Here is a 24,816-nt window from a genome sequence, read left to right as displayed (position 1 = left end):
TGAGACCTGAACAGAAATATCCAAAACTGTACGTACTGTGGTGATACAGAGTTACAACCAGGCAGCACCAGAGTCCGCATCTGTAGCCAGCTGGGAATATCAGCTGACATCCGAGAGGAAGTCTAGTTACTCCTACTATTGGTCTCTGTCTCCAGTGCTCCATCTCTCTCTCTCTGTTTTATCTGTCTCTATCTCTTCCTGTCTGCCTCCCTCTTCTCCCTCTGCCTCTCTTGCCACTTAATCTCTCTGTATCACCTCTGATCTGCCGTGCCTCTCGCTACTTCTCTTTCTTTCTTTCCGCTTCACCCTCCTTCTTTCTCTGTCCGTCCTTATCTGTCTTTCTGAGGATGCCTTGTATGGTTTTTGAGGAGTATAACCCTTTGCCCCATCCCCCTCCCCTCAGAAAACCATGAGCAGATACACCTGGGAGTGTAAGACCAAAGAGGAGTCCGACTGTGAGGTAAGATCGAATCCCAAATGTTAGATAGTCCCGATCCTCTCTTCCGCCTTCCCAAACAGCTCTTTCATTGTTACTGTGGCCCTGTCAATCACCCTTTTCAACTATCAGTGAATCAATCTGAGCCTTTCCCACCCACAAAATCAATAAAAGCCAAAATAAAAAGGGATAGTAAAGTCAGAAAAACATGCTATGTTAGAGCAGAACACACAACTAAAATTAACAAAGACAGCCAATATTTAGTGTTGACCTGACAAATTTACATTTGGTAAACTTTGGGCTCCATTTAATATTCATAAGGATTAAAAGTATGGCTTTATATAATACCCTTAATTTTCCAGCTTTTATGGTCTTCAGGTGTTTATTTTGGTTTTGTTTTTGTTTTTTTTAAGCAGTGTTAGTATGTGTTAGCCAAATGGATGCAAATATAACTTATTTGGTAGCATTAAACTGACAGTTTTTTTTTAAAGGGCAAAAAAAAAAACCATTTAATTTTGACTTGTGCAGGTAATTACTTTTGGCTACTCCCTTATTTCCTGAGAGGTCACCACAGTGTACAGATCAGATTGGTTAGATTTTACCCCAGATGCCCTTCCTGATGCAAACCTCCCATTTATCCAGGCTTGAGACTGGCACTAGGACTCGTGGGTCACACTAACTCATGAAGGCCCTGCGAGTGTAAGGCACATTTAAATATATATATATATATATATATATATATATATTTCAAATTTGAGGGGCTCTACACTAATATTCTACTTCCAGATTTTGAAAAAAATTGCTAGCTAGCTCATGAAAATGGAGTAATGTCTTCTTTGAATGCAAAGTTTCATTTATTTTCAGTTTTTAAGACAGAAAAAAGAGAATATTTTAGACATGCCGGCTTTAATCTGACTATTCTTTTGTTAATCTGTCACATGATATTTTATGAAAGTGAGATACTAAAGTAGCGCTTTAACCCTTTTTAAGCATTTTTTTGTAACACATAGCATTTAAATTGGTTACTTTTTTTCTGTTTTTTATATTTAAAAATGGAAAAAAAAAAACTAAATTATTGCAGATGCTTTAAGCAGTCTGATATAATTTAATTATTTACCATTAGGTGATTCCTGGAGCTCATGGTTTACCCAGAGTTTTCTAGAATAGCTAAATCCCTCTAGGTCTGTTTATCACCTTGCGATAAAAGAGTGAGTACTGTGAAATTAGAATTGAATGGAAAATCTATGGAAACCAGTAAAGAACGTTGCTCTGGAAGAAGAAAAAAATCACAATGTAAATAAAACAAGATCAGTTAACACAATGCAACCAACAGCCAAAAGAATAGTTCCTCCAGCAATAAAGATCCAACGCCTAGAAGTTAAAAAATCCAGTCTAACAAAGGCATAAAAACAGCGTCGCTGCTGCCACAAGGAGCTGCTGACCTTGTGAGGACCTTGTCACATGTCCAGACAGCCACTGTACCACCTCCATAACACACACAGGCGCACATGCTGAGGCTTTAATGGAAGAAGAAATACCATTCAGAAAAAGACGAATTTACAGAGAAATTGAACCCCCTCACACAATGCCATTTCTGCACAATAACACAAAAAACACTCAAAGTTTCCCGGCAGTAATAGAACGCTTTGTGTTTCATTCACCGTGGTAGATTGAACCCACTTGTCCCTAATCTTCCCTTCACAGCAATTCAGCAGAGTCCAGCCACACAGTTTTCTCTGCAGCAAACCCTGAAATGAAATTGTTTTCTGTCAATACTAAATAAATTCCACACAGAAAATGAGTTGACCAGGCAGAGCTGGCTGTAATTTCTAAGAGGATTTCATTTCCACTGACTGAATTGGCTCTCAGACTGACTTATCATAACAGAATTAACCTGAAGTGCAAAGGCTGCAGGTTTGATGTGTAAATCAGCAAAAAAAAATACTAAATACTCTCTTTAAAAATGATTTCATTCTTATGATCCTTTGTGCAGAGTGTGATCCATGTGGTCTTAAAACAACAAACTCTGCGATTAATCTTTGATCTCGATAATAAAGTAGATAGTTGAAAACTTCTGACTTTAAATTTGACTTCTCTGTAGGTCATTGTGACAGCCGTGAACTGTTGTTGCTATGGTTCATGTGACTGTCCAAATTTTTCGAGAAAGGACGCAGCTTTAGAATCACTTAAATAAATAAATAATAAAAAGGTAAGTGTGAGTGCATACAGGTACTTAACCATTTGCAGTAATAAAATCCAAAGAAATTTTTCTTTTATGATTAATTCTACTAATAATTATTTGTTGGTAAGACCCAACTTCCTATTCAGTGACTTGTTTCGTTAGGGGAATTCACACCACTTCAGCACAGGCCTTTAAAAGACATAAGACTATATGATGTTTGCCCCTCCCAGAGCCTGCTCCTGCAGGTTTCTTCCTGTTAAAAGGGAGTTTTTTCCTTCCCACTATCACCAAGTGCTTGCTCATAGGGAGTCATCTCATTGTTGGGGGTTCTCTGTATTATTTCAGGATCTTTATCTTACAATATGAAGCACCTTTAGGCGACTGTTGTTGTGATTTGGCACTATGTAAATGAAATTGAATTGAATTGATAAAATGCATACAATGTAGCATATGATTAAAACTCAAAATACTCCATATTCAGATCCAAGTCAGGATGTTGGAGTGATGCTTGCCATGCTATTCCTTTTTGGATTAGTCACACAGTCACAGCCGCATTGTGCAGTGTCCCGACTGCCTGCCTCACCCTGTGCTTCCCCCTAACTCTGCACAGTCCTTATATAGACACATATCCACTCAGGGGCAAACATCAGTCAGTAAACTCAAACAGCTATGTATACACATCCGTGGTGGCATTCCTTTTAATACAAGCAGGCAAATATTAGCAGACACACATGCATTCCAGTACAAATATTTTAATATGATGTGTGTTCATGCATAATGCTAATGCTAAAACACACAAAGGTGTATTGACTCTTAAACACTGTTAATCAGCTGCAGAGAAAAAACTGAAGAAAATATTGATACATAAATACAACACCATCAAAATGTTTTATAGCTAAAACACTAAATCCTTAAATTCAGGTCTCTGACAAGATCCAAAACATATTTACTCTTTTACTTAACAAAAACCCTCTATGTTTATTATTTAAATATTTCTGACTTTGGCAACCATAAATAGTGTGGGAGTAGGGCAAGTGTGGAGAGGCTTAGGATTTATCATTTAATAATGACCAAAGAGTATTTATGTCAGGTTAGGTAGGGGTGGAGAGAGGACGCAAATGCAGGACTCTTAATGGTGATGTAAACCCAGAAACACAAAGTTCAAATGTGAAACCAAAATAGGTCCAAAAACCGAAACACAAGCACTAGTGAAACACATGGAGGGGACATAGGGAGGCTTTATAGACATATACATGAGGGGCATTGAAGATCTGGCACAGACTGAAACTTATAACAATCTGAAAGGAGGGAAAGGAACAAAAGCATAACAAGATTTGAGAGAAAACTAAGTAAAACAGGAAATAAGTGAAAGACAGAAAGACTAACATCGAGACACGAAGACTGACACTAAACATTATGACAGAGACAGAGGAACACAAACGCAGAGAAATAAGAGGTACCAAAGCAAAAAAGAAACCCAACAAACCCAACATATACAACAGGAACCAACTCAAGTACATTACAAAACCAAATAAACGTTCATTTTGTTTAGAATTAAGTGAAATTCATCCTAACTAGCATGGGGATGTCACCACCTAATTTAGCAACAACGGCAAAAAAGATCACAGACTTCTCTAAGTTTTATTATATTAAAATTACAGTGATTGCAAATGAATCTTAAGTGCAATATTCATTTATTTCCCAAAGCTTTCATGCAATTTGCAGGACCATTAAACTAAATTGGAATCCAGTACACAAGAGAAGGACGTCAGGAACTGTCCATGTGCCTCTATCATCATCATCATCATCATCAAAGCCCTGTTTTTCTCTGTTCCCACTCTCCCAAAATGAAACCCACTCAAAAGTCCTGATGACTCTGTGACTGCTGCCCACTCAATGCCCACACCCCTCTCCACCCATGCACTAAAACATTGAAATCCAACAAACACAAACATTTTACAGTTTCACGCTGACGGGAGGAAAGAGGGCCCCTATCCCGTAACCATGGAAGTGACGTATCCACACGTCTTGCCTGAAGTTACTATCTAGGCCAGCAGCCATCGGGTAAATGCTCTCACTGCTCTTCCTTTCTAAAAAGTGCCATTGAATTTAAACACAAACATTCAATTAGGGGGTGTTTGTGAATGGCACAGGCCCCAGGGTCTGGAATTTGATGTGTGCGTGCGCACGTGTTTGAATGAATGTGTCTATCTCGACATACTCTGTTTGTGCTTGCCTGTATGGGTGCGCCCTTGCGGTTGTGAGTGTGACAGAGAGGCTCAGGCTGACGCCCCAGGATGCCTCAGCTCAGTAGGGTCGATGATGCCATGCAAAATTAATGGAAGCTAAGAGGCTGGAAAACTGAGCTAAAATAGACTCTGCAATCAATTTTTCCCCTCTGACCTTAATTAAATTCAGATGAATTAAACTGAAACCTCTAAAACACAACAGTTTTCTCCCCCGGTGGGTATGTATGACGGTGGTACCCACAGATAATCAAACAGGGTTAGTTTACTTTTGTTCATTTTCTTGTGTTTTGGGACACTAAATGGTCACGGTGGAGGTGAAGCAGGAAGACGCTGGGTGCACTGCATGAGCGGTCATCACTGTCCATGGGGTGTATTGTAAGGGTTTTGCATGTGGATGTGCATGTGCTTCCTGGGTTGCCTGAAGGTGTAAGGAGGGCGGGTGGATGGTGTCGCTCATGCAGCTCACCTCAGTGTCGCCTCAACCAAACACAACATACCAGCCAAGCATGATAAACAGCAGAGCTTTTAAACCACTGAAATGACTGCTACTAAAATTATTTTTGCTTTCAATACCTTCTGTTTTTCCTGATGGTATTTTTCACCATTCTGACAGCTTTTAAAGGCTTATACGTGTGTTTTTTGCAGAATTTAAAGCTTTTACTACAAATCCAAAGTCAAACCAATTCACCAGCATTTTTCTGCAATCACTTTTTGTTTATAACACACTCTAATGAAGATAGGTGTAAACTGATTATCATAGATTATTGTATTTGTTTCCAATATAAAACTTTTAGTTGTAAATATTTTCACAAATGCTAGAAATTACAACCTTTTTATTACATGCTTACATTATGATAGCATTCAAGCGTTTTTTAAACTAGTCACAAAATATTATATAGGCTGTATACTAAATGTTATGAATGTTCTATTTTGCTTATGAATTTCAGATTGAAGAGGTTAAAGTGAAGAATTATCATGCATTTTGGATGCTCACCATATTATTGCAATTTTCAAATCTAGCTGACCTTTTAAGTCCTTAGCCACACAGGCCTATAGAAGAGCCAGTGTGACTGAAGTGTGGCAACCCCTGGTATTCAGAGGCTGCAAGGGAAAAATGTGTGTTTCCCAGTTGGCAACTGGTTGCTGGAGGTTGCTGGAGGTTGCTGGCTGTCATCAGGTGAAATTGGTCACAAATAGTGTGCTGGATCAAAAACCTCCTTACAGTTGCTTTGATTGCACCAACATGTTTCAAAAGGGTGCTGCAACTTTAAAAAACAACTTTTACTTTGAAGCTAAACGTTTTCTTTTTCTCTGTTTTCTGTGTTGCACTTTCTCAGCTCTGCAAGTAAGTTGAGTATTTGCAGACATCTTTAAGACATCTTACCTGCAAACTAGGGCTAACTATGGCAATCTACTAGCAACCAAGGAAATCACAAGGAGGCTGTTGGTGCAGTACTGTATATCTCTTTATGACCAATTTCACTGTCAGCAACTACTCGTCAACTAACAAAGAATATGCATTTTTTTCTAGCAACCTGTAGTTGCCAGGGAATCCCTGACTTGTCTTTAGACCTGCATAACTGAGGCTGTTGCAACCGATTTCCCAGCAACTGCCAGCAACCATTCAGCAGTCGGGAAATACACAGTTTTCCCTAGTAACTGGTGATTGCCAGAGTGTCAAGGACCGGTTTCTCTGTGACTGGTCCCAAAACCTGCTTGAATATATACTCATCACAGCAAAACTTATGTTGGTTTCATTTCATGGCAGATAGGTTTTCCTGTCACAAGGGGGAAAATGGTTCTTGCTACTTAAACCTTAACAATTGTTGCTTTATGTTTCCAGTAAATCGAATTCAGTCATCATTATTTCACAATTCTGACACAAGATTTAGCTGAGATTCTGTTTCAGTGCACAAAATTAAAGAAAAATCATTGAATGCCCATATTGAGCAGTTCACTTGCATTTTATTTTTAAACATGGATAAAATACATATTAAATCTTAAACGCTTATACATGGTCACATAGAGCTCCCACACATACATAAATTCAAGTGAACTTTTTGTTCCATTCAGGGTGCCGATCTGGCACAATAGAGCCCCCCACACACATTCACACGTACACTGATATATGCACAAAGCATCTGTCAGCTTCCCATGCTCTACACACAAGAAAGGGCATTCGGCCTTCTAAGCTTGTGAAAACCTAAAATTACATAATGCATTTTCATTTATATTTTGCTGTTTTGAGTATATCCTTATTTCACCTCTCACACCTGTGCTCTTCTGTTCAAGCACTGATAAATGTCAGTTCACAGTTAACCATTAAGTGCAGACAAAAAAAATCAATCAGTCAATACCTATCTTTACTTTTATGTATTATTTGATGTAGTACTGATTGTATTCTTTTTGGAACTCATTAGATCCAACTTTAAAAGCAAAAGAAAAAAGTAAACACAGCAGCAGTGTGGTCCTTTAAAGCACCACATTAGAACATGACAATTTGTTTCCATGCATGAAATTAAAGACAAATTAAAACTTATCAAAAATGTGTTGAGCCAAAGCTCATTTTTGTTTTCTTTAAGTTTGTAGCTAGAATAGGAATGTTAGTATTGGATGATTCAGTAAAATAAATATTTAGGTTCAGTGCCAGTGCTGACGTCTCAGAATCTGTGTGCTTGGGGTGAATCATGAATTCATTTTTCTGAAAAATACACTATGGTGAGTGTGTCTCACTGAAAAACTATTGAAAAATGCTTGGTCAACATTATGGAAAATGTGGGTTTTAATAATGTAAACTACTGAATAGTGGCTGGATGTAGCCATATATCGATTTGCCACTCCAACCTCCACATTCTTTCTTTGCCTTGGTACATAAAGCACAAAATATTTCCTAAACTGGCACTGAATGCTGGCATTGGGCATAAATTGTTAATACAGAATTACTTAATATGGAACGATTGGTAATCTGTTTGCTGAAGAATTCTCGTGATAAAGAAAGTCCACTCTTTTCTTTTGCAGAAAGTTTAAATGAACTCAGAGGCAGTTCTCGACCAATAAGCAGGGTTGTAACTAAAAATCAGACTGATGGTTGATTGATTTCTTTGGTTCTAACTGTAATTTATTCCCCCACTCCTCCTCCACCCCTTCTTGGGTAGGATGATCCTAATTCCCAGAACAAGCTGGAGGACCCGGTGAAGGCCCCGCCCAAGGAGGATGACTCCCTCAACATCCACAACTCTCTGACCCCCAAACATGAGAACCACAAGGTCCTGGGCGAGGAGAACTCCTCGGAGGTAAACTCACTGCAGAACAACATGATGTGAAACAAAACAACCCCAGCAACCCATCAATCCAACATCGAAAAACGACAAGGTGCGCCGGCAATGGGTGCCCGCAAACCCCTCCCTGCTTGCTGTCCATCCGCTGCCGTGTGCACCTAAGTGGTCCAACCAACCAATCAGCCAGCCTGCCAGCCAGCCAATATACCAGCCAACCAACACAGTCTGTACCCGTTTCCAACACGGCAACACTGCCACAAAGCGGCCCCAAGTCGCCGCAAAAATCATACACGACCATCGCCGCCGTCACTGCCCCAGGTGAAAGTAACCCCACCCCCACCAATTGCACCCTGCCGCTGCCCTGCAACACCCCCTTACATCCAGCCACACCCCTGTTTCGCAGCCCCTTGTTACCCCCTTGTTGCTGTCACTCTACTGTCCCTTATCTTTCTTACCTGCACACACACACACACACACACACACACACACATACACACACACATACACACATAAGAAGCATACACCCACTGTGAAAAGATGACGACATAGCCACACTTATATGTATACACACACACACATAGACACACCCTCCCCCTGCCTGCATTGGTGTATTTTGTAAAAAGAAAGAAATCATACAGAAGTTTAAAACGTACGTAAAACGTCAATGTAAAAAAAAAAAAGTTAAGATAAAGCTACTGAGAGGTTTTGATGTTTGTCTGACTAATCCAGTGAGTATGTATAAATATTGGAGAAAAAATGCTTGGATTGATTTAAAAGAAGCAACACAATGTGTCTTGGTTTTCATTGATGTGATTTCTAATCCTTTGATGTACTTGTTTTTTTGTTTTTTTTTGTACTTTTTTGGGATTTCGAACAGAGAATAAACAAACAAGATTCAGACAGTTGTTGAAATAAACCTTTTTAACATGACCTCTTTGGGTCCTGTGTTTTACCTCAGTGTCGCCTCCCCCTTTTCTTACCCCTGAATTCCAACGCTCTGTGCATGGCTTTGAACGCAGCTTCTTCAGTCCTTGTCATAAATGTACTTCCTTGGTTACGCAGTCAGGTTGGGGAGTCTGATCCGCTTCACAACAATTAATAGTTATTTTCAAAAAGCACAGATTATGTCTAATATTGATATTTAGTATCACATATAAGCCTAAGTGGCTGTTAGATGCTGACATATATTTCACAAGAAATCACAGCTCCACCTATTAGCTTTCACACACATCCCATGGCCTTAATCTGTAGACTGAGGTGTCTCAGTTATCCTGGTTTAAGTGGTATGCCTTGAATATAACTGCAAACTTAGGTAAAAGTTACACCTCTGTGTAGCGACTGAAATAGTTTGATTTGCTGTAGGCGAAGAAGATGACCTTTGTTCCTGCACGGGTCATTATGATTTTCTAACCTTAGTGTAAAATTTCAAAAACAAACAAACAAAGAATTTTTAAAAGTTTGTGATTTCTGTAATTTAACAATATTTAGCAGAAAGCTCTTTAAGGTAGGATGGACGTTAGGGTGGGAACAAAACACCAGGATTCGAATGATAAATTCTAGGACTATACACACCAGTCAATCCTGAGGTATGATGTGTGTAATCTAGTTTATTCCAGACAAATATAAATAAAAGTAAAGTTGTAGATGAAATGGAAGTTGGAGGAAAAGGTGGGTTAATTGTTCCATACTGGTTAATAAAATTAAAATAAATAGTGTTTTTGATGATGTAGGAAGTTTCAACATGTAAGATTTTGACCTTAACGAAAACATTGGATGCAGAAATTGCTTCTTTTTTTTCATTACAAAGATAGATGGATGAAAATAAAAAATCAGAGATTTGACGATGTTACTGGCATTTTGGTCTACTGTTACAAAAATTGCCCTCACAGCACATAAATCATGACAACAAACACCAGGAACCAGTCTGCTGCTTTTGCATGTTTCCTGCCTCCAGAGACGCTTCCCTGTTTCCAGCTGGACACACACACCATGCAGACATGCTCACGCTTGTGAATAAATAACACTTCGGGATGAAAACCCCCCACATCTGCTGCATTCACATTTACCGTAAAATCTGCTATAGACAAAAAACAGTGCAATACAAAGGAAATTATTACAATAGCTTTTGGTTGACAAAATATTTGTATTTTTTATTTTTCAGACAGTTCTTAAAAATAATCCCTCATTGTTCACACACAATTCCAATGTTTCAGCTCTACTTTAGTAAATCTTGTATTATTTTTTTTTTCAGATGCCCCCACATATTCACAGGTACACTTGCATATGTACAGAGCATCGGTCTAGTCACTAACATATGAGCAAACACCGTCCACACCTTGATGATCACATCTGGTTTCAAAACATGAAAATGGCACTGGCTTCACAATGTGGTTCCAAGAACCACTGGGTTACCCAAGGCTGCGTTCATACTTTATATAAAGCCTTCTACATCACCATGCATCATTTAAAATTGGCCACAGCCCTTCCAGGTGTCTCTTTATGTGAGCATGTGCCACTTTCAGCACTCCTGCTATGTGACGACAGCTTCCTCTAAGTCTTATTCTCACCAATTATACGTGTGCAGAGAGTAAACACTCTGTGTCAGACTGACATGATCTTCATGATCCTGCAGTGTCCACACCTAAAGGTGATGCATCAAGAACAAGCCATTGTTATTCTCACCAGTTGTTGCACACCTTGAATTCATCCCTCAGAGTCAGCACAAACAACCTGAACCAGGCTCACTTTTTTTGTCCGAACCAAAACAATTGTGACTGGTCACATAAACTATTAGGTAACTTTTGTTCCCTGTGACTTCATCTGATTCTTCTAAATTAAATTCAAAGGCTGCTGCAATGTCAAATCAGCATTAGTGCTAAAAGTTGTTCAGAGGTGCATAAGAAGAGGACCTTGAAGGGTCTTTTTATGGATGGAGCCACAGAACCTTTTGATTGGAAATGATTGAACAAAATCAGGTATTGTGTGTTTCAAGGCATGTTCTTATCAGGTCTTAAGCTTAGTTTCAACAAAATCAGTAAAGCCAGTCAAGGTAAGTCTGAAATCATTCTAGGTGACAGCTTCCTTTGTTTTTCTTGTTCTGAGGGTTTAAACTTTTAAAATGTTGATATTTTACATTTGAGAAAATTCATAAATCATTCGTTTTTTTTCTATGGGTTGCATCTTGACAGTTTTTTGTGACTTTTGTGAAGTAATTTGCACAAGAATAAAAGTACAGTAACAACGAAACACACATTTACCAAGAGCTGTAAAAGACCCTGATTGGGTCTCAGATGAGGCTGGAGTGCCTGCAGCCTTTTGTCAGGTTTCTTTTTTGGATCACGAAGAAAAAGACGGGTTAAACAGCAGTATTGTGGTGGATCCTTCCCAGGCTGGATGGGTGCTGCTGTGTGGAGAGTGGGGGAAGGTTTGGATGCCCTTCTCTTTCTTCAAATAAATAGATCGGGGGTAAGAGAGCATTTCAGCCCCTGAAAAGTACATGAAAAGACTTTTTAAAAGCACAGAATAGGAAACAGCAGTCGGTGAGCTACAAAAACAGCAGCAACAGTGATTATCACTCTCTTTATTCCTGCCAGCCTATCATACACACTTGTGGAAGCTGGCACATGCAGTAGCACATGACTGCACATGCTCAAACACACACACACACAAACTAAAGGAGGGTCCTCTGAATTGAAGCAAGTGAAGGCAAAAGTACCATTGGACTCCATGGCAACAAGTGGGCATTACATTACCGAGCGAGGGAGGGTGGGGGAGGTGCCGTCATCCCTCTGAGAGTAACACTGTGACAGACTGAACCTTATTTATGAGGCATGTTTCTTCAGTTAATGGCAACTAAAATGCAGATAAAAGGGATAATAGATCACGATCAATCCAAAAGAATAGCAGCTAAATATTTCTTTCTTTCTCATGATTTGGTTTATTTTTGTCTTCATCTTTGTGATGCCTACTCATTGCTGTGGCATCTTTTCCTTTCAGGCAGTATTCAGTAACGGATATTTGTCTACTTTACCTTTAAATCTTTGTTTTTTGTGGTAAGATTAAAGCAGATACATTTGAAAATGCATTACTGCATGTATTAGGAGGATAATCCACATGTAGCTGTAGCAGTTTGCAAAATGCTGTCTCTATGGGGACTATTTAAGCATACTGTCATTGCACTTGGGTGTGTTCTAGTGACGCAGTTCTAGTTCCATGATTTCATTAGGTTTTAAATTTGTAGACCTGAGCCAGTAAATGCTGAGAACCTCACCAACTGGGGACCATTTCTTGACCTGAATTTGGACAAGATGCAGAACTAGTTGATGTTGGTTTTCCAGGGCAGCATTCATAGTCTGGTGTTATTTCTTTTGGCCTACTGGATTTGCGCTATGGGGCTAAACCATTTCAATACCAGAGAAGGCATAAAAACAACTTTAGTGTGAGCGTTGTTTTCTTAAGGCAAATAAGTAAAGGATATAATTTAATTCATTAAGTTCTTCTTATCCTGTCAGTGCTATCCTCTTCCTCACAGTTAACAGCTGTAAATGGCCTGTATTTGTATAGCGCTTTACTAGTCCCTAAGGACCCCAAAGCGCTTTACACATGCAGTCATCCACTCATTCACACACACATTCACACACTGGTGATGGCAGCTACATTGTAGCCACAGCCACCCTGGGGCGCACTGACAGAGGCGAGGCTGCCGGACACTGGCACCACCACCAGTAGGCAACGGGTGAAGTGTCTTGCCCAAGGACACAACGGACACTGCTCCAGTGCTCTCAATTGAGAGCTGTAGTACACACTTATGAGGGATTAGCAAATTATTTCAGTGAGTAACCTTTTGAAGATGATCCGATGATCCAAAAAAGTATTAGGAATGTCAGACATATCACTAAACAGTAAAGCTGTGTACCACAAAAACTAAAACAAAATAAAGTCCTATTAAATAAAACACCTACAGTTCAGATAACCCTGAATATTGCTGAATAGAAGCACACATGATTTATTGCAAAATCAGGAAGCAGTATTATAAAATAATGAATGTTTTCCCAGCTGTACCCTTATGTAATACATAAAGGTCGTGTTTGTTTGTGTTGTTCAAGGCAATTAGATAACGAGGGCAAGGGTCAGAGCCGCAAAGTATTCCACAAAGCTTCACTGTATGTGGGATGATAATAGGAGCTTGGAAGATTTTTGTGAGACTGATTTTAAGCAGAAAGATGCTAACAGTCTGCCCCTTGATCCCTCTGAGAAAAGACTGAAACCTGTTGAGTTAAAGCAGATATTAACCCTGCATGAGGATGTGTGTTTTCCATGTGCACTAACCCTTTCCCCGTTATACGCGCACCCTTCTCTTTCCTCTCCTTCTGTTCTTCACTCTCACTTATCTGCTGCTGGCAGTGATTTTGTGCATCTTCAGACAGAGGGCGTCGTTGCCATGGAAACCCACATTGAGGCTACAGTTTGAGCAGACGAGATCCAAATGCAGTGACCTCCAGCCTTCTCTGCCTTCACACGCACACACGCACAAACACAAACACACACACACACACGGATGGATGAGGCAGATTAAGCGACTCTTATGCAGCTTTACGGTCATCTAGAAATAGACTGTAGAATATCAAAGCATTAAAAGTGCTCTTAACTCCACTTTAGGTTCAATGTTGCACCCTGCAATCTCTTCAGACAAACCTAATCCTCTCCAACACAGCTGTCCAGCTACCACTTACAGCTGAAATACCCACTGTACTTTGTAATGTCCTCATCATGACTCTCGTCAAATTTTAGTGTTGGTTTATAGTGTCTTTCAAGAGAAACACAAAACAAAAATTTAAAAACAATTCAAAGACTTGCATGTCACAAGTCTGTTGGGTCGTGGCAGATGGCCCCCCCTCCCTGAGCCTGGTTCTGCCAGAGGGTTCTTCCTGTTAAAAGGGAGTTTTTCCTTCCCACTGTCGCCAAAGTGCTTGCTCATAGGGGGTCATATAATTGTTGGGTTTTTCTCTGTATGTATTATTGTAGGGTCTACCTTAAAATTTAAAAGCACCTTGAGGCAACTGTTGTTGTGATTTTGCGCTGTATAAATAAAATTGAATTGAATTGAACTGAATGTCAACTCTGAACTTGTGTGTAGGTGTAAATCCGAGAATGTGGTTGTCTGTCTTTCTGTCCTGTGATGGACTAGAAACCTGTCTAGGGAGTACCCTATTGCTGGATCTGAGCGAGAAACTGAGGACACTCCAAAGACTTTGGGATGTTTCAATAATAACCCCCAAAATCGTACCATGTATCACAAGTATCATAGATACTTGTCTATGTTACTCGTGTATAATCCACAAAATTAACATTAAGACTCAAAACTAAGGATTGAGACAATAAACTCATCAGGAAAGTGTTTACTGAGACCATAGTGGGCATTTGGATCTTTCTCCAGCTAATTTCTACAAAACCAGAGGAGTCGCCTCCTGGTGGCCATTAGAAAAAATGCATGCTTAATTGCACTAGGTTTTCTTCTCTTTTTTTTTTAACTCAAATTTGTTTGTGACTCCTCATTTCATTTGTTGAGCACAAATTACCACAGAAGGGTAAACTATCCACGATTAGACAACAAAATAGCCCTACACATCATTTAAAATTACCCCACCAACTAACTAACTGACACAGAATTAAGGAAGAGCAGTCAGCCAATCTTTTCCATTTCTGGGTTTGGTAAAGGTTTCTGTGTTTAGTCCCTGTTTTTCACCTGGAAATATTAGCGCAGTGGTTAGCACTGTTCCTGGGTTCAAATACACTGGCTGCCTTTGATTTTTCTGCATTAAGTTTTCACATTTTACCTTTGCTCTCCAGCTTCACAGTCCAAAGACAAGCATTGAGTTAGCTTAATTGGTGATCTTAAAATGTCCATGAGAGTGAATGGTTACTTATCTTTCTATGTTAGGCCTGCAACACACTGTTGACCTATCCACGGAGCCCTGTTTGATAGCTGGGATAGGCTCAGCTTCCCCACAGTGAATTAGATAAGAGGATGGATGGATTATTTAAAATCTTATGACCCATTTTTTTTAATCAGGAAGGGTCTCAAGTCCCATCGCATAATCTATAACATTATCAGCATGTTTTTTTTTCTTTCTTTTTTTTTAAATTGAAAAACACTTTCATTCTCTCTGAAATGCTACAAAGAAGTTCCGCTAATAAGAAGAGTGCATTTTTAAAGTGACAAGAACATCAAAAATACACAGCATTTGATTTAATGCAGCGAGTCACTTTCATTTTATCTAGAATGGAAAACAAATGCTCTTTTTAACTTCATATTATGGGGAAAATCCTCTATCAGAGGTGTAAAGTATGTATGAAGGGTACAAGCAGTAAAATGGGGGCAGCAGCAAAGGAACTAGAAAAAACAGTGAACATGTTGAAGGCATGTGAAGATTTTTTTTCTCTTCTGTTCAGAGTCAAACCTGCTGGGACTTGGGATTCATCAGCAGGCTGCGATTGGCTGACAGCACGGTGGAATGATGGTGCTAGGATCATGAAGTGGCCGTTGTGATTGGCTGATGCAGGCACACAAATAGTAGGGTGCATGAAGGAGGCATGCACACTCAAACACACACACAATCATGCACGTATCTGTACACAGAAATGCTAAAATTAACACGACATGCACACATTTTCACACCGAAACACAGATATAGTGACACACATGTAGAAGCAACCAGATAACTGCCCCAGTGCTCTCAATTGAAATCTACATGCGTGCATACACAAGTGTACTGCGTGCCTTACAAAGCCGCATTAAAAGCAGGACAGAAATCAAAAGAAACAAGACAGAAAGCAAGAGGGGGAGTAAGAGAGCATGTCTTACCCACCAACCCCCGATTTCTAAATGAATCATTCTGGCACCGTCTAGTTTACTAATGAGGCTCTGAGGAATGCTGTTGATCAGAACAGGACCCTCTGGCCTTTTATGATGGAAATGTGGTGATACATTACCAGTCCCAACCAGAGAAACCCACCCCCTGTCCTCCGTTCCTCCAAGTGAGTGAGTGAGTGAAACAGTTGACAGCCGCGTAGTGCCGTGCAACAGTGACTTTTACAAAGCTAAGAGTGATGTGACCCAAATGTTTCCTTAAACAGAGACTGTGTAGTCTGATGATGATGAAGACGAGGCCCCCTGACTAAATAAAGTCTTGGCCTATTCATGTGTTGTTGTGGTCGGGCTTCGTGTGTTTTGTTTCGGGATCTGTCTTTTCCTTGTGTGTGTGTGTGTGTGTGTGTGTGTGTGTGTGTGTGTGTGTGTGTGTGTGTGTGTGTGTGTGTGTGTGTGTGCGTGCGTGTGTGTGTGTGTTGCCAAAATCTACTCCTTGAGACGTCTGCTTCAGCATAAGTGACCAAAAAGGTGATTTTGAGTTTGGCTTTGGAAAGCAAGCCACCACTTGTGTCTCTATTTTAGGCCCTTTCATCTGTAATTTGTAAATAGCCGCAATCTCCACTTTCTGTGAAGAGATAAAATATTCAAAGTAGAGTGTTGTCCGAGCACTCATCATTGTGGCCAGCGTGATCCCACTGAAAGTTGTTCTCTTGTTTAACCTATAAGTGATCGCCAATCACTTACCATAAATTATTGGAGTTGTTTTGGAGTAGATTTGGCCACTCCTGCCAACATTCACCGCTGTTCCAAGTTTTCTCCAATTGAGGATAATGGGCATTCCCTGGTTCTTTGGACTTTCAAAGCCAAATGGCTTGTAACTCGTTCCAGACTGATAGTTGTCAACAAGTTTCTTTCTCATCTGTTCGCAAGTTCCTTTAGATTGTGACATTACGTGTTGCTTTCTGAGGTCTTTTAGCTCGCAGGCAGGTTCTGTTTAATTATTTCTTGATTCAGCAGGTCTGACAGTAATCAGGTCTTGGAGTGTGTGTGTGTGTGTGTGTGTGTGTGTGTGTGTGTGTGTGTGTGTGTGTGTGTGTGTGTGTGTGTGTGTGAGAGAGAGAGAGAGAGAGAGAGTGTGTGTTTAAATCTTAATATAAAACTGCACTGTGTATTTATTCAACTTATGTTCTATTATCAGAATTTGTTTGTTGATCTCATCAATCACTGCCTCAAAGTAAGTTCACACTTACCTGGTGAAATGTCATCTGTTGGGTTGGCACAAAATTTGTTGTGGACATTCATATTTCCCAGATGATGTATTTTTGTCACTCTTAGATTAGCTTTACAGCCAAACAAACAAGCAAGGTTTTGTGAGGTTTCCATTGTGGCTGGTCTAATTCCCTTTAAGTGTCAGCAGCTGATGTCACTACCTGCAGGTTAGCATTATTTACTCACTCAAAACTGCTGCAGGATTTTTGATGGCATTGTCCCATTACACCTGTAAACTACATAGGCAGACAAATTGATGGAACAAAGCAAACATTGTCCGAAAGGCATGAATCCTAAAAGGCTCAAAGTTACTTTTTGTATTGCAATTTGTATTTTATTTCATGACTTTATAGATTTAGAGAAACTGGAAACATGGGCGGAAAAGTGGAGTCTATGACATTCAAATAATGTTCCCCATCTGAGAACTGAACCGTTGAAGTTGTATCCAACTGCAAATGTATTTTCTTAATTTTCTGCTGTGCATCATTGAAACTAAAATTATTTCAGGTCCTCAGTTATTAACTCACCATGAGATCCTGTCTTCTAACTGTGTACTCTAAACAAATATTTAAATATTTAAACTCAAACAAATACTCGAGACTAAACAATTTAATTGCATACTTTTGATTTCATGTCAAATTATCATGTAATTGACAAAACTATTTACTATGCATCTAATAAAATACTATAAATCAGATGTATCCAGTCTGCTTTAAAGAGAACAAACACAATTTGCAAACATGTTCAACAGGAGAATAATTAGTTGTTAATATTTTTGTGCATTACCTCTCTTACTTTACTCCTACATTTGCGTATTAATAACCAGTCTATTTCTGCACTGTAAGGTGACCATCAATTTGGAGCTCCACCTCAACAAGAACGTCAAGCTGAAACCTTCCAAAGGACCTGTTGCACACTATGACGTTTACCTCTACAGGATGCCCAACACCAAACCACACATCACCAACGGGCCAAGTCCCAGGACTGTTAATGGCCCCAGCAAAGCTAAAGGTCGAGTTTTAAAGTGGGCGGATGCCCTGTACCCAGCTTCTTCTCCTTGTTCTATCTGTAACCCCATCAGTACTCCCTCTCTGCCAGCCTCCATCACCAATGAGCAACAAGGGTACAGGACATGGATACTTAACCCGTACAACCCCTGATGACCTGTTCCTTGTACATTTCACTGTCATCTTGAAAAAGGTTCTGTGAATGTGCATTTTACTTGTTTTTGGAGTTAATGAAAATCTTTCATTCAGGGAAATTGAAATTCACAAAATAGTGTTTGCTGATCTGCTTCCAAGGTTGGATCAGATTGGATTATTATAACGCTGGGGAGGGCGACAAACTCTGGAGTTCCAAGAATTATAAACTGTCCTCAGCTGAGAAAAGCTAAATGCACGATGTTTTCTGGAAGGGGGAAAGAGCATTTGGATATGTATTAGATTATATGCAGTGACATGAATGCAAACATCAAGCAGTGAATAAAATATAGTAATAATATTTGGGGATTTATTTCAGATATGTTTACATTGTTTTAAATATTTATATTAAAGTAATTACAGAAGCACAAAAAAACATTAATAAAACTTTTTTTTTAAGTCTCTTTATACTTTAAAGTTTACAGCTACACTGCATTGTGCTATTTACTGTTTTTCTTGGGAACACTTCAGGGACGATGGGAATCAGACCAGTGACCTTCTGATGGTCTCAATCCACAAAGGCTGCCGACAACCTTCACAGAGGCAGAAACTTGTATTTATTTCTTTATTTATTTGTATTTGTGTCAGTCCTCAAACAGTTACGCCAGACCAAATGGTCATTTCACCAAACAAGTCAATAAAAACTTACTGGATTTCTTTGTATTACTCTTCTCACTTGATGACTAATTACTGGACTAAATATATTTTTTTTATATCTTGCTGATTATTTAAGTGGTTAAGATTTTCGAGCTGGTGTGTCCAGAGAACCGGTGAAAATGAATATAAAACACTGAAAAGAGCTTTGTTTAAACTGCTAAACTGTTAAGTGTTAAAGTACACAATCTTTATCACTTATTTCAAAACTACACGAATGAATACTTGACTTAAAAATAAATAATATCCACGTGTATTGTTAAAGGCACGCCGTTAGGAAGCCATCACTTATTATCCATGTAAGTTTTTGAAGCCTTCTTAGCATCTTAAGCTCGATGTTTTGTTTCTCTGCCCGCAGCTTTACTGTTTCGGTCGTCTCGCTGCACTCATTACATCATGTTTGGCCGCAGCAGGCAGCTGTTCCCAAAGAGAAAAACTCAGCTGAACCAATTTCAAAAGTAGCAGACAGGCAAACCCATTTAACCCCTAGCTGGTGAATAACTCAGGGCATCTGCAGCTGAAATAGAGACAAATGAAAAGAAGTTATCCGGGAGGTTTATTTTTCTGCGGTATTTTGTTGCCAAGGCTCACATCGCTGCAAACCAATACAAAATTTGTTCTCAGTGATCACCTTCATCCTATCATTAAATCAATGCTTCTATCCTGAAGGAAGCAGTCTGCCACCATCCACAGGGCACAAGGGGTCACTGAATGGTGAAAATGACGTGGCTCATATGGTGTGGACTTTACAGTCACCAGATCTCAACCAAGCTGAACATCTATGGGATGTTTGGAAATTCCATGTCAGACAGTGTTGTTCACCACTATCAAAACACCAAATGAGGGAATACATCATGAAAAAATTGTGTTCATCCCTCCAGTGGAGATCTTTGACTTAAAAACTCAGTGTTCATGTGGACTGAAGCAATTTTACTTCAATGTTTTTGCCTTTTCTTTATTTCAAGTTAGTGAAAACCAAAGAAACTTTAGATATTCATCATCTGGACACAACATGCGCCTGTATTTCTATTGGATATGTAAGTTTGATCTAAAATACCTTCAGGCAGTCAGGAAAGAAATTAGTGGAAATAAAAAGAAAAGAAGTAATTGAATAAATTCAGCAAATCAGAATCAGGCAGCTAATGAGCCGGCCGGTTTTTGCCGGTAATTTTACAGGCACTGTGATAATGTCATCATGTGCAGTTTCATTGCATTTACTGTAATCATCTCTTTGGTGTTGAGTTGTGTGAGAGTTACACAGTGCCACCTGCTGATTGGAAAAATGTCCGGTGGCTTTAGTTCTGTTTCCCAGTTTAACTAGACCGAGCTGGTTGCTTGAATCGTGAATGTAAGATGGATGACTTCATATACACACACACATTATGTAATCAGGCTTTCTGCATTTCAACACAAACCGTTCCTTAAATTTGGACGGCAACAACATCAAATATAGCAACAAAACTGTATGTTTCACAAAGACTTATCAGCTGACTGATGTCAAAATTTTGGAAACCTCCAGTGTGATGAGAATTGTTGAGGCAGAACAACCCAAAGGTTAATGAGTATTCCCTCAGAAGTGCTTCACCATGAATAGAATCTGTCATTAAGTTTAAACAGAGCAAGACATAAAATAAAAATGATGAAGAAGGATGTGCTGAGTGATGAATGTGCAGAGATTAAATCTTCAGATCTTTAATTGATTAATAATAAGCCAATACTGATTGACATTCAAGCGGCAAAAGAGATGCAAAATGACAGTTTTAAAAATGCATAGCAAATAGAAATATTTAATTGCAGTTTTTCATTTCACTTTTGTGGGCTGCTAGATATAGATTTCATATCACTGTTGGAACTTATTTAAATGCTAGATGTAAAGAAAAATGTCAGAGGAAAAAATGTGTCTCTGGAGATGAAGACTGGAGTGTGCAGGTGCATCTCTGAGGTGAAATTGGTTACTATTACCATGGAATAATAATAATAATAATAATAATAATAATAATAATACTTTAACATATATTCCTGTATATAACTGTTTTTGTGAAATACTCGGGTTGCATCTACCACCACGTCTATTACCACAGTACCACCAGCATGTGGGGCTGCTTGCACACGACATTAAGACGGCAACGCCGAAGAAGTTGCCATGTGCTTACGAAGATTGTCTATGAAGACAATGCGCACTCGCTACCACGCTTTCCTGTTTGCTAGCCCGTAGTGGAATTTATTTTAGTATGATCGTAAGTCAAATATTAAGATTTGCCTTAATATTTGTCTTTATCATAGCTTGAGTGTAATGTGCCAAAAATTAAAAAAAAAAATTGTGAAAATGATCGAAAAGATTTTCCACGGATAAAGGGTCGGAGTGAGACCTCTTCTTTGGTTTAAATTTCCAGGCGTTAACAACAAGCAGAAAGCAGAGACTGTGGAGAAAAGCTTTCTAATCTTTGATTTGTTAAAAATAGAATCGTAAGCCTTTAATTTTATCCCATATATGTACAAAACAGACATGTCGGTTAATTTCTGTTAAAATCTCCTGGTGTGTGTCACTTTGAAACCGTTTAGCTTGTATTATTTACAGTTAGCTTAGCTTCCAAGGTTAGCTATGTTTACAGAGCTCAACAGCATCCTGAACGCCACTCCAGACAGCTTCACTCAGGTAAGGAATGCAGTATTTTCAGTCTCACTTTGAACACTACTTTACTTGTAGTCGTGTATTTGTAACGAGCTTAAGTGCACTGCAAGTTATCCAGCGTCATTAAGTGCCACAATGCCCATCCTACAGGGGGAATTTATTTTAGTGTCTGACAGACAGAGTGATGCCTCTTTCCTCATTCACCACTTCCTGTCTTTCTACCTGCGAGGTGAGGTGTAACTTGCCACAGTATTGTCATTTTCTATCTGTCTGTTTAACAGCTAATGTGTTTAATCTGTTTTTTTGTTTGTTTGTTTGGTTTTAGCGCGATGCAAAGTGTGCTTTCTGGGTCTGGTGCAGTCCTTCAGTCACTACAGTGCAATCAGTCAAAGACTGGTGAGTGTTAACTAACATTTTCTGCAAGAAAACATCAAAACCACTGGCATGAAGGGCAATTTCCATCCTTCCCCAGTGAGCCACTGTCATTAAAGACATGATATCTTATTCAAGATCTAAATCTATTTAAACAAGGATCAGCAGCAGAATTAAAACGCTTTATTAGTGACACAACAGGAGTCAAATATTTTTTTGAAAACCTCTTTTTTGCACGAAATGTGTGTTCTCAGGGTGTAAGTTTAACACAGGCAAGGGAAAAGGGGTCAGCTGATTTTCCTAGAGGGCCTTAAGGAGTCGCTATCTATTTTGATTCCTCAAGAAACCACAACAGAAAGTCAAGCCATGGACTTCCTCAGGTATAACCACTGTTCTTACTCATTATAACTTTCATTGCATAATTGTCACGTATTTAAAAATAATAACGTGTTAACAAAAAAAAAGACAAAAAAAAAAAAAACCTCAACCGACTAGTCTGACAGCATCACCTCCTTTGTCCCCAGAGATCCTACCGTTGGCCTGCAGAGGCTGTATGAGTTTGTGCGGTCCAGTGTGAGCAGTGATGGTGGTGGGGAGGAAGGGGTGGAAGAGTGGGGTCCTCCCGTTTTGCTGGTGGATGACGTCAGTGTGCTTTTGAGTCTGGGGGTCAGCGCTGGAGCCGCGCTGGACTTCAGCCACTACTGCAGAGCCACAGTCTGCTCTCAGCTACAGGTTAGACCAAAATGCCCTTTGATTAAAAGTCCTCTCCTCAAATTAAACTCAATGGATTCTACAAATACTCTTATAAACATGTCTGCACTGCAGGGGAACATAGTGATGCTGGTACGCTGTCATGGAGAAGAAGCGGAGGATGATGGAAGTGATGAGGGATCAGAGTGGCTCCTCAAGGGCCTGACCCACCAGTGCAGCCTCACTCTTCATGTACAGGGTCTCCCAACTGGCTACTGCAGGGACATACACGGTCAGGTATGTGTGTATGTGGATGCAAATTTTCTAATTCAGACTGAACACATCAGAGACACAGATCTGCTCATTATCCAGGTGTTTAGATTCAGTTAACAAGTCAAAATCGATTTGAGCTTTCTATGTTATAGAGTTACAAATATTTGAACAGAAAGAGGCTAAAATTATTGTTTTTGGTAACTGTGATTAACATTTTTGTAATTAAGAACATTATTACTGACTAATTTTCTGTTGATTGATTACTTTATTAATCTCATTTCAGCTGTACTTGACAAAATCCATCTAGTGTCTATTTCTTGTCCTTAAACAGTATCAAATTTAGCACAAGGTGCACTGTTGTTTTTCAGGTGGAGGTTTGTTGGAGGAGGAGACGAGGCGATGGGCAGCACACACAGAAGAAGCTTTTTCAGTACAAGGTCCACGATAAAGGAGCCTCCTTCTTTGCTCCTGGGACATCCAGCGCCGTTCTCTAGTTATACCCTTAGACACATTTAGTCTCTTTTACGTGACAACAGACCAACCACTGTTATGTTTTCATGTTGCGCAAATAGCAAATGCTGCCAAAGTGGTTGGTGAATTGGCCATGGCTGGTCACTGCTGTCAGCAAACAGTGTCTGGATCCCAAACCTTGTGATGGAAGGACATTGTGATCCAATTCCAGACCTCTGAATCTCCAGAGGATAGAGTTATTATCATGCTGACTCGTGATGTTGTCATTATTTGGTCGATTTCAGTGGACGACTCAACAAAATACTCAGAATGCAGGATTGCTGGTGGTTTGAAAGAATCTTGTTAATGAATAAAAGTATTATTCACAGAACAGTTTTGTGGAGCCGTGTTGCCAATGAATGTTAATATAATAAAATCGAATTCATTTTTTCTTATTTAAATGCACACATTTTACAACAACAGTTGTCTCAGGGTACATTACATTGCAAGAAAAACACACAAGTAAAATGTGTTTGGAGAGAAACCAAGCCTACCTCATGAGTAAGCACTTAAAAACAGAAAACTCAAATTTTACTGGAAAAATCCTCTGGCAGAAACATACCTAGGGAGGTAATCCACCTCTGAAGGCAGACACCTGGAGATAGGTACAGGTGGGAATAGTTAACAATGATTAAAGCCCAAATGAGCCCAAAGAGTAAGAAGAAACAATCTTAATTCAGTCTAATAGTGGTACTTGAATGCCTGGAGTATCCTCAGTGGTCACCTAAGTAGAGAGGGTGTCACTTGAACCCAAAATGGAAAGCTCTCCATCACATCCTAATTTTTAAAACTTGTAGTTGTGAGGAAAAGTGGTCTGTTGGGATAGTATGGAACTACGTGGTCTTCAAAATATGATGGACCTCAGTAATTAAGCGCTGTATAAGTGACAAGAGGATTTAACAGGGAGTCAATGAACAGAATATTAGAGAGTTATGAGCCTCCTTTGTTCATATTAGTACTCTTGATTCCTTCAGCATTTTGGATGAATTGAAAGGTCTTCAAAGATATCAGGGCATCCTGATAAGAATTCTTCTGACTACTTCCTTTAGTGTTCAGCACAGCAGATCATCTGCCTCGATCTCACCCTATACCTAGAGTCCTCTCCTGCCACACCAACCCTCTGCTTGTCCTCCTTCACTACATCCATGAATCTTCTCTGTGGTCTTCCTGTTTTGCTCCCTCATCCTTGGAAGCTCCATAGT

General features: G+C 39.5%; 2 protein-coding genes and 1 long non-coding RNA gene across 10 annotated transcripts in view; 2 read left to right on the top strand and 1 right to left on the bottom strand.

Moving 5' to 3' along the window:
- Nucleotides 1-9,075, top strand: part of cspg5a (chondroitin sulfate proteoglycan 5a) — a 61,309-nt gene extending 52,234 nt beyond the window's left edge. For 4 of the 8 annotated variants that reach the window (XM_040030649.1, XM_040030650.1, XM_040030653.1 and 1 more), the window contains exon 5: nt 8,023-9,075. In XM_040030649.1, coding sequence (XP_039886583.1) covers nt 8,023-8,190 — 168 coding nt within the window. In that variant the 3' untranslated portion in view covers nt 8,191-9,075. Of the gene's footprint in view, nt 1-403; nt 461-8,022 lie in introns of all 8 variants that reach the window. The other 4 variants (XM_040030651.1, XM_040030652.1, XM_040030657.1 and 1 more) reach the window with 3 other exon arrangements.
- An 859-nt stretch (nt 9,076-9,934) lies between these two features.
- Nucleotides 9,935-17,417, bottom strand: LOC120732813. The gene is made up of 3 exons (XR_005695684.1): nt 17,266-17,417; nt 13,474-13,656; nt 9,935-11,630 (listed from the first exon to the last, which is right to left on the bottom strand). It is a non-coding gene; the product is annotated as an uncharacterized LOC120732813 (long non-coding RNA).
- Nucleotides 17,418-21,308: 3,891 nt separating this feature from the next.
- elp6 (elongator acetyltransferase complex subunit 6) lies at nt 21,309-24,242 on the top strand. The gene is given in 8 exon segments (XM_040030648.1): nt 21,309-21,793; nt 21,920-21,998; nt 22,095-22,165; nt 22,396-22,425; nt 22,427-22,521; nt 22,666-22,873; nt 22,967-23,128; nt 23,473-24,242. Coding segments are annotated over 8 exon segments (825 nt in total). The 5' UTR covers nt 21,309-21,739; the 3' UTR covers nt 23,599-24,242.
- Nucleotides 24,243-24,816: the final 574 nt, after the last annotated feature.

Source organism: Simochromis diagramma, unplaced genomic scaffold (genome assembly GCF_900408965.1).
Source record: "Simochromis diagramma unplaced genomic scaffold, fSimDia1.1 OVJJ01000361.1, whole genome shotgun sequence".
Taxonomy (NCBI): Eukaryota; Metazoa; Chordata; class Actinopteri; order Cichliformes; family Cichlidae; genus Simochromis; species Simochromis diagramma.
This window is presented reverse-complemented; position numbering and strand designations above follow the sequence as displayed.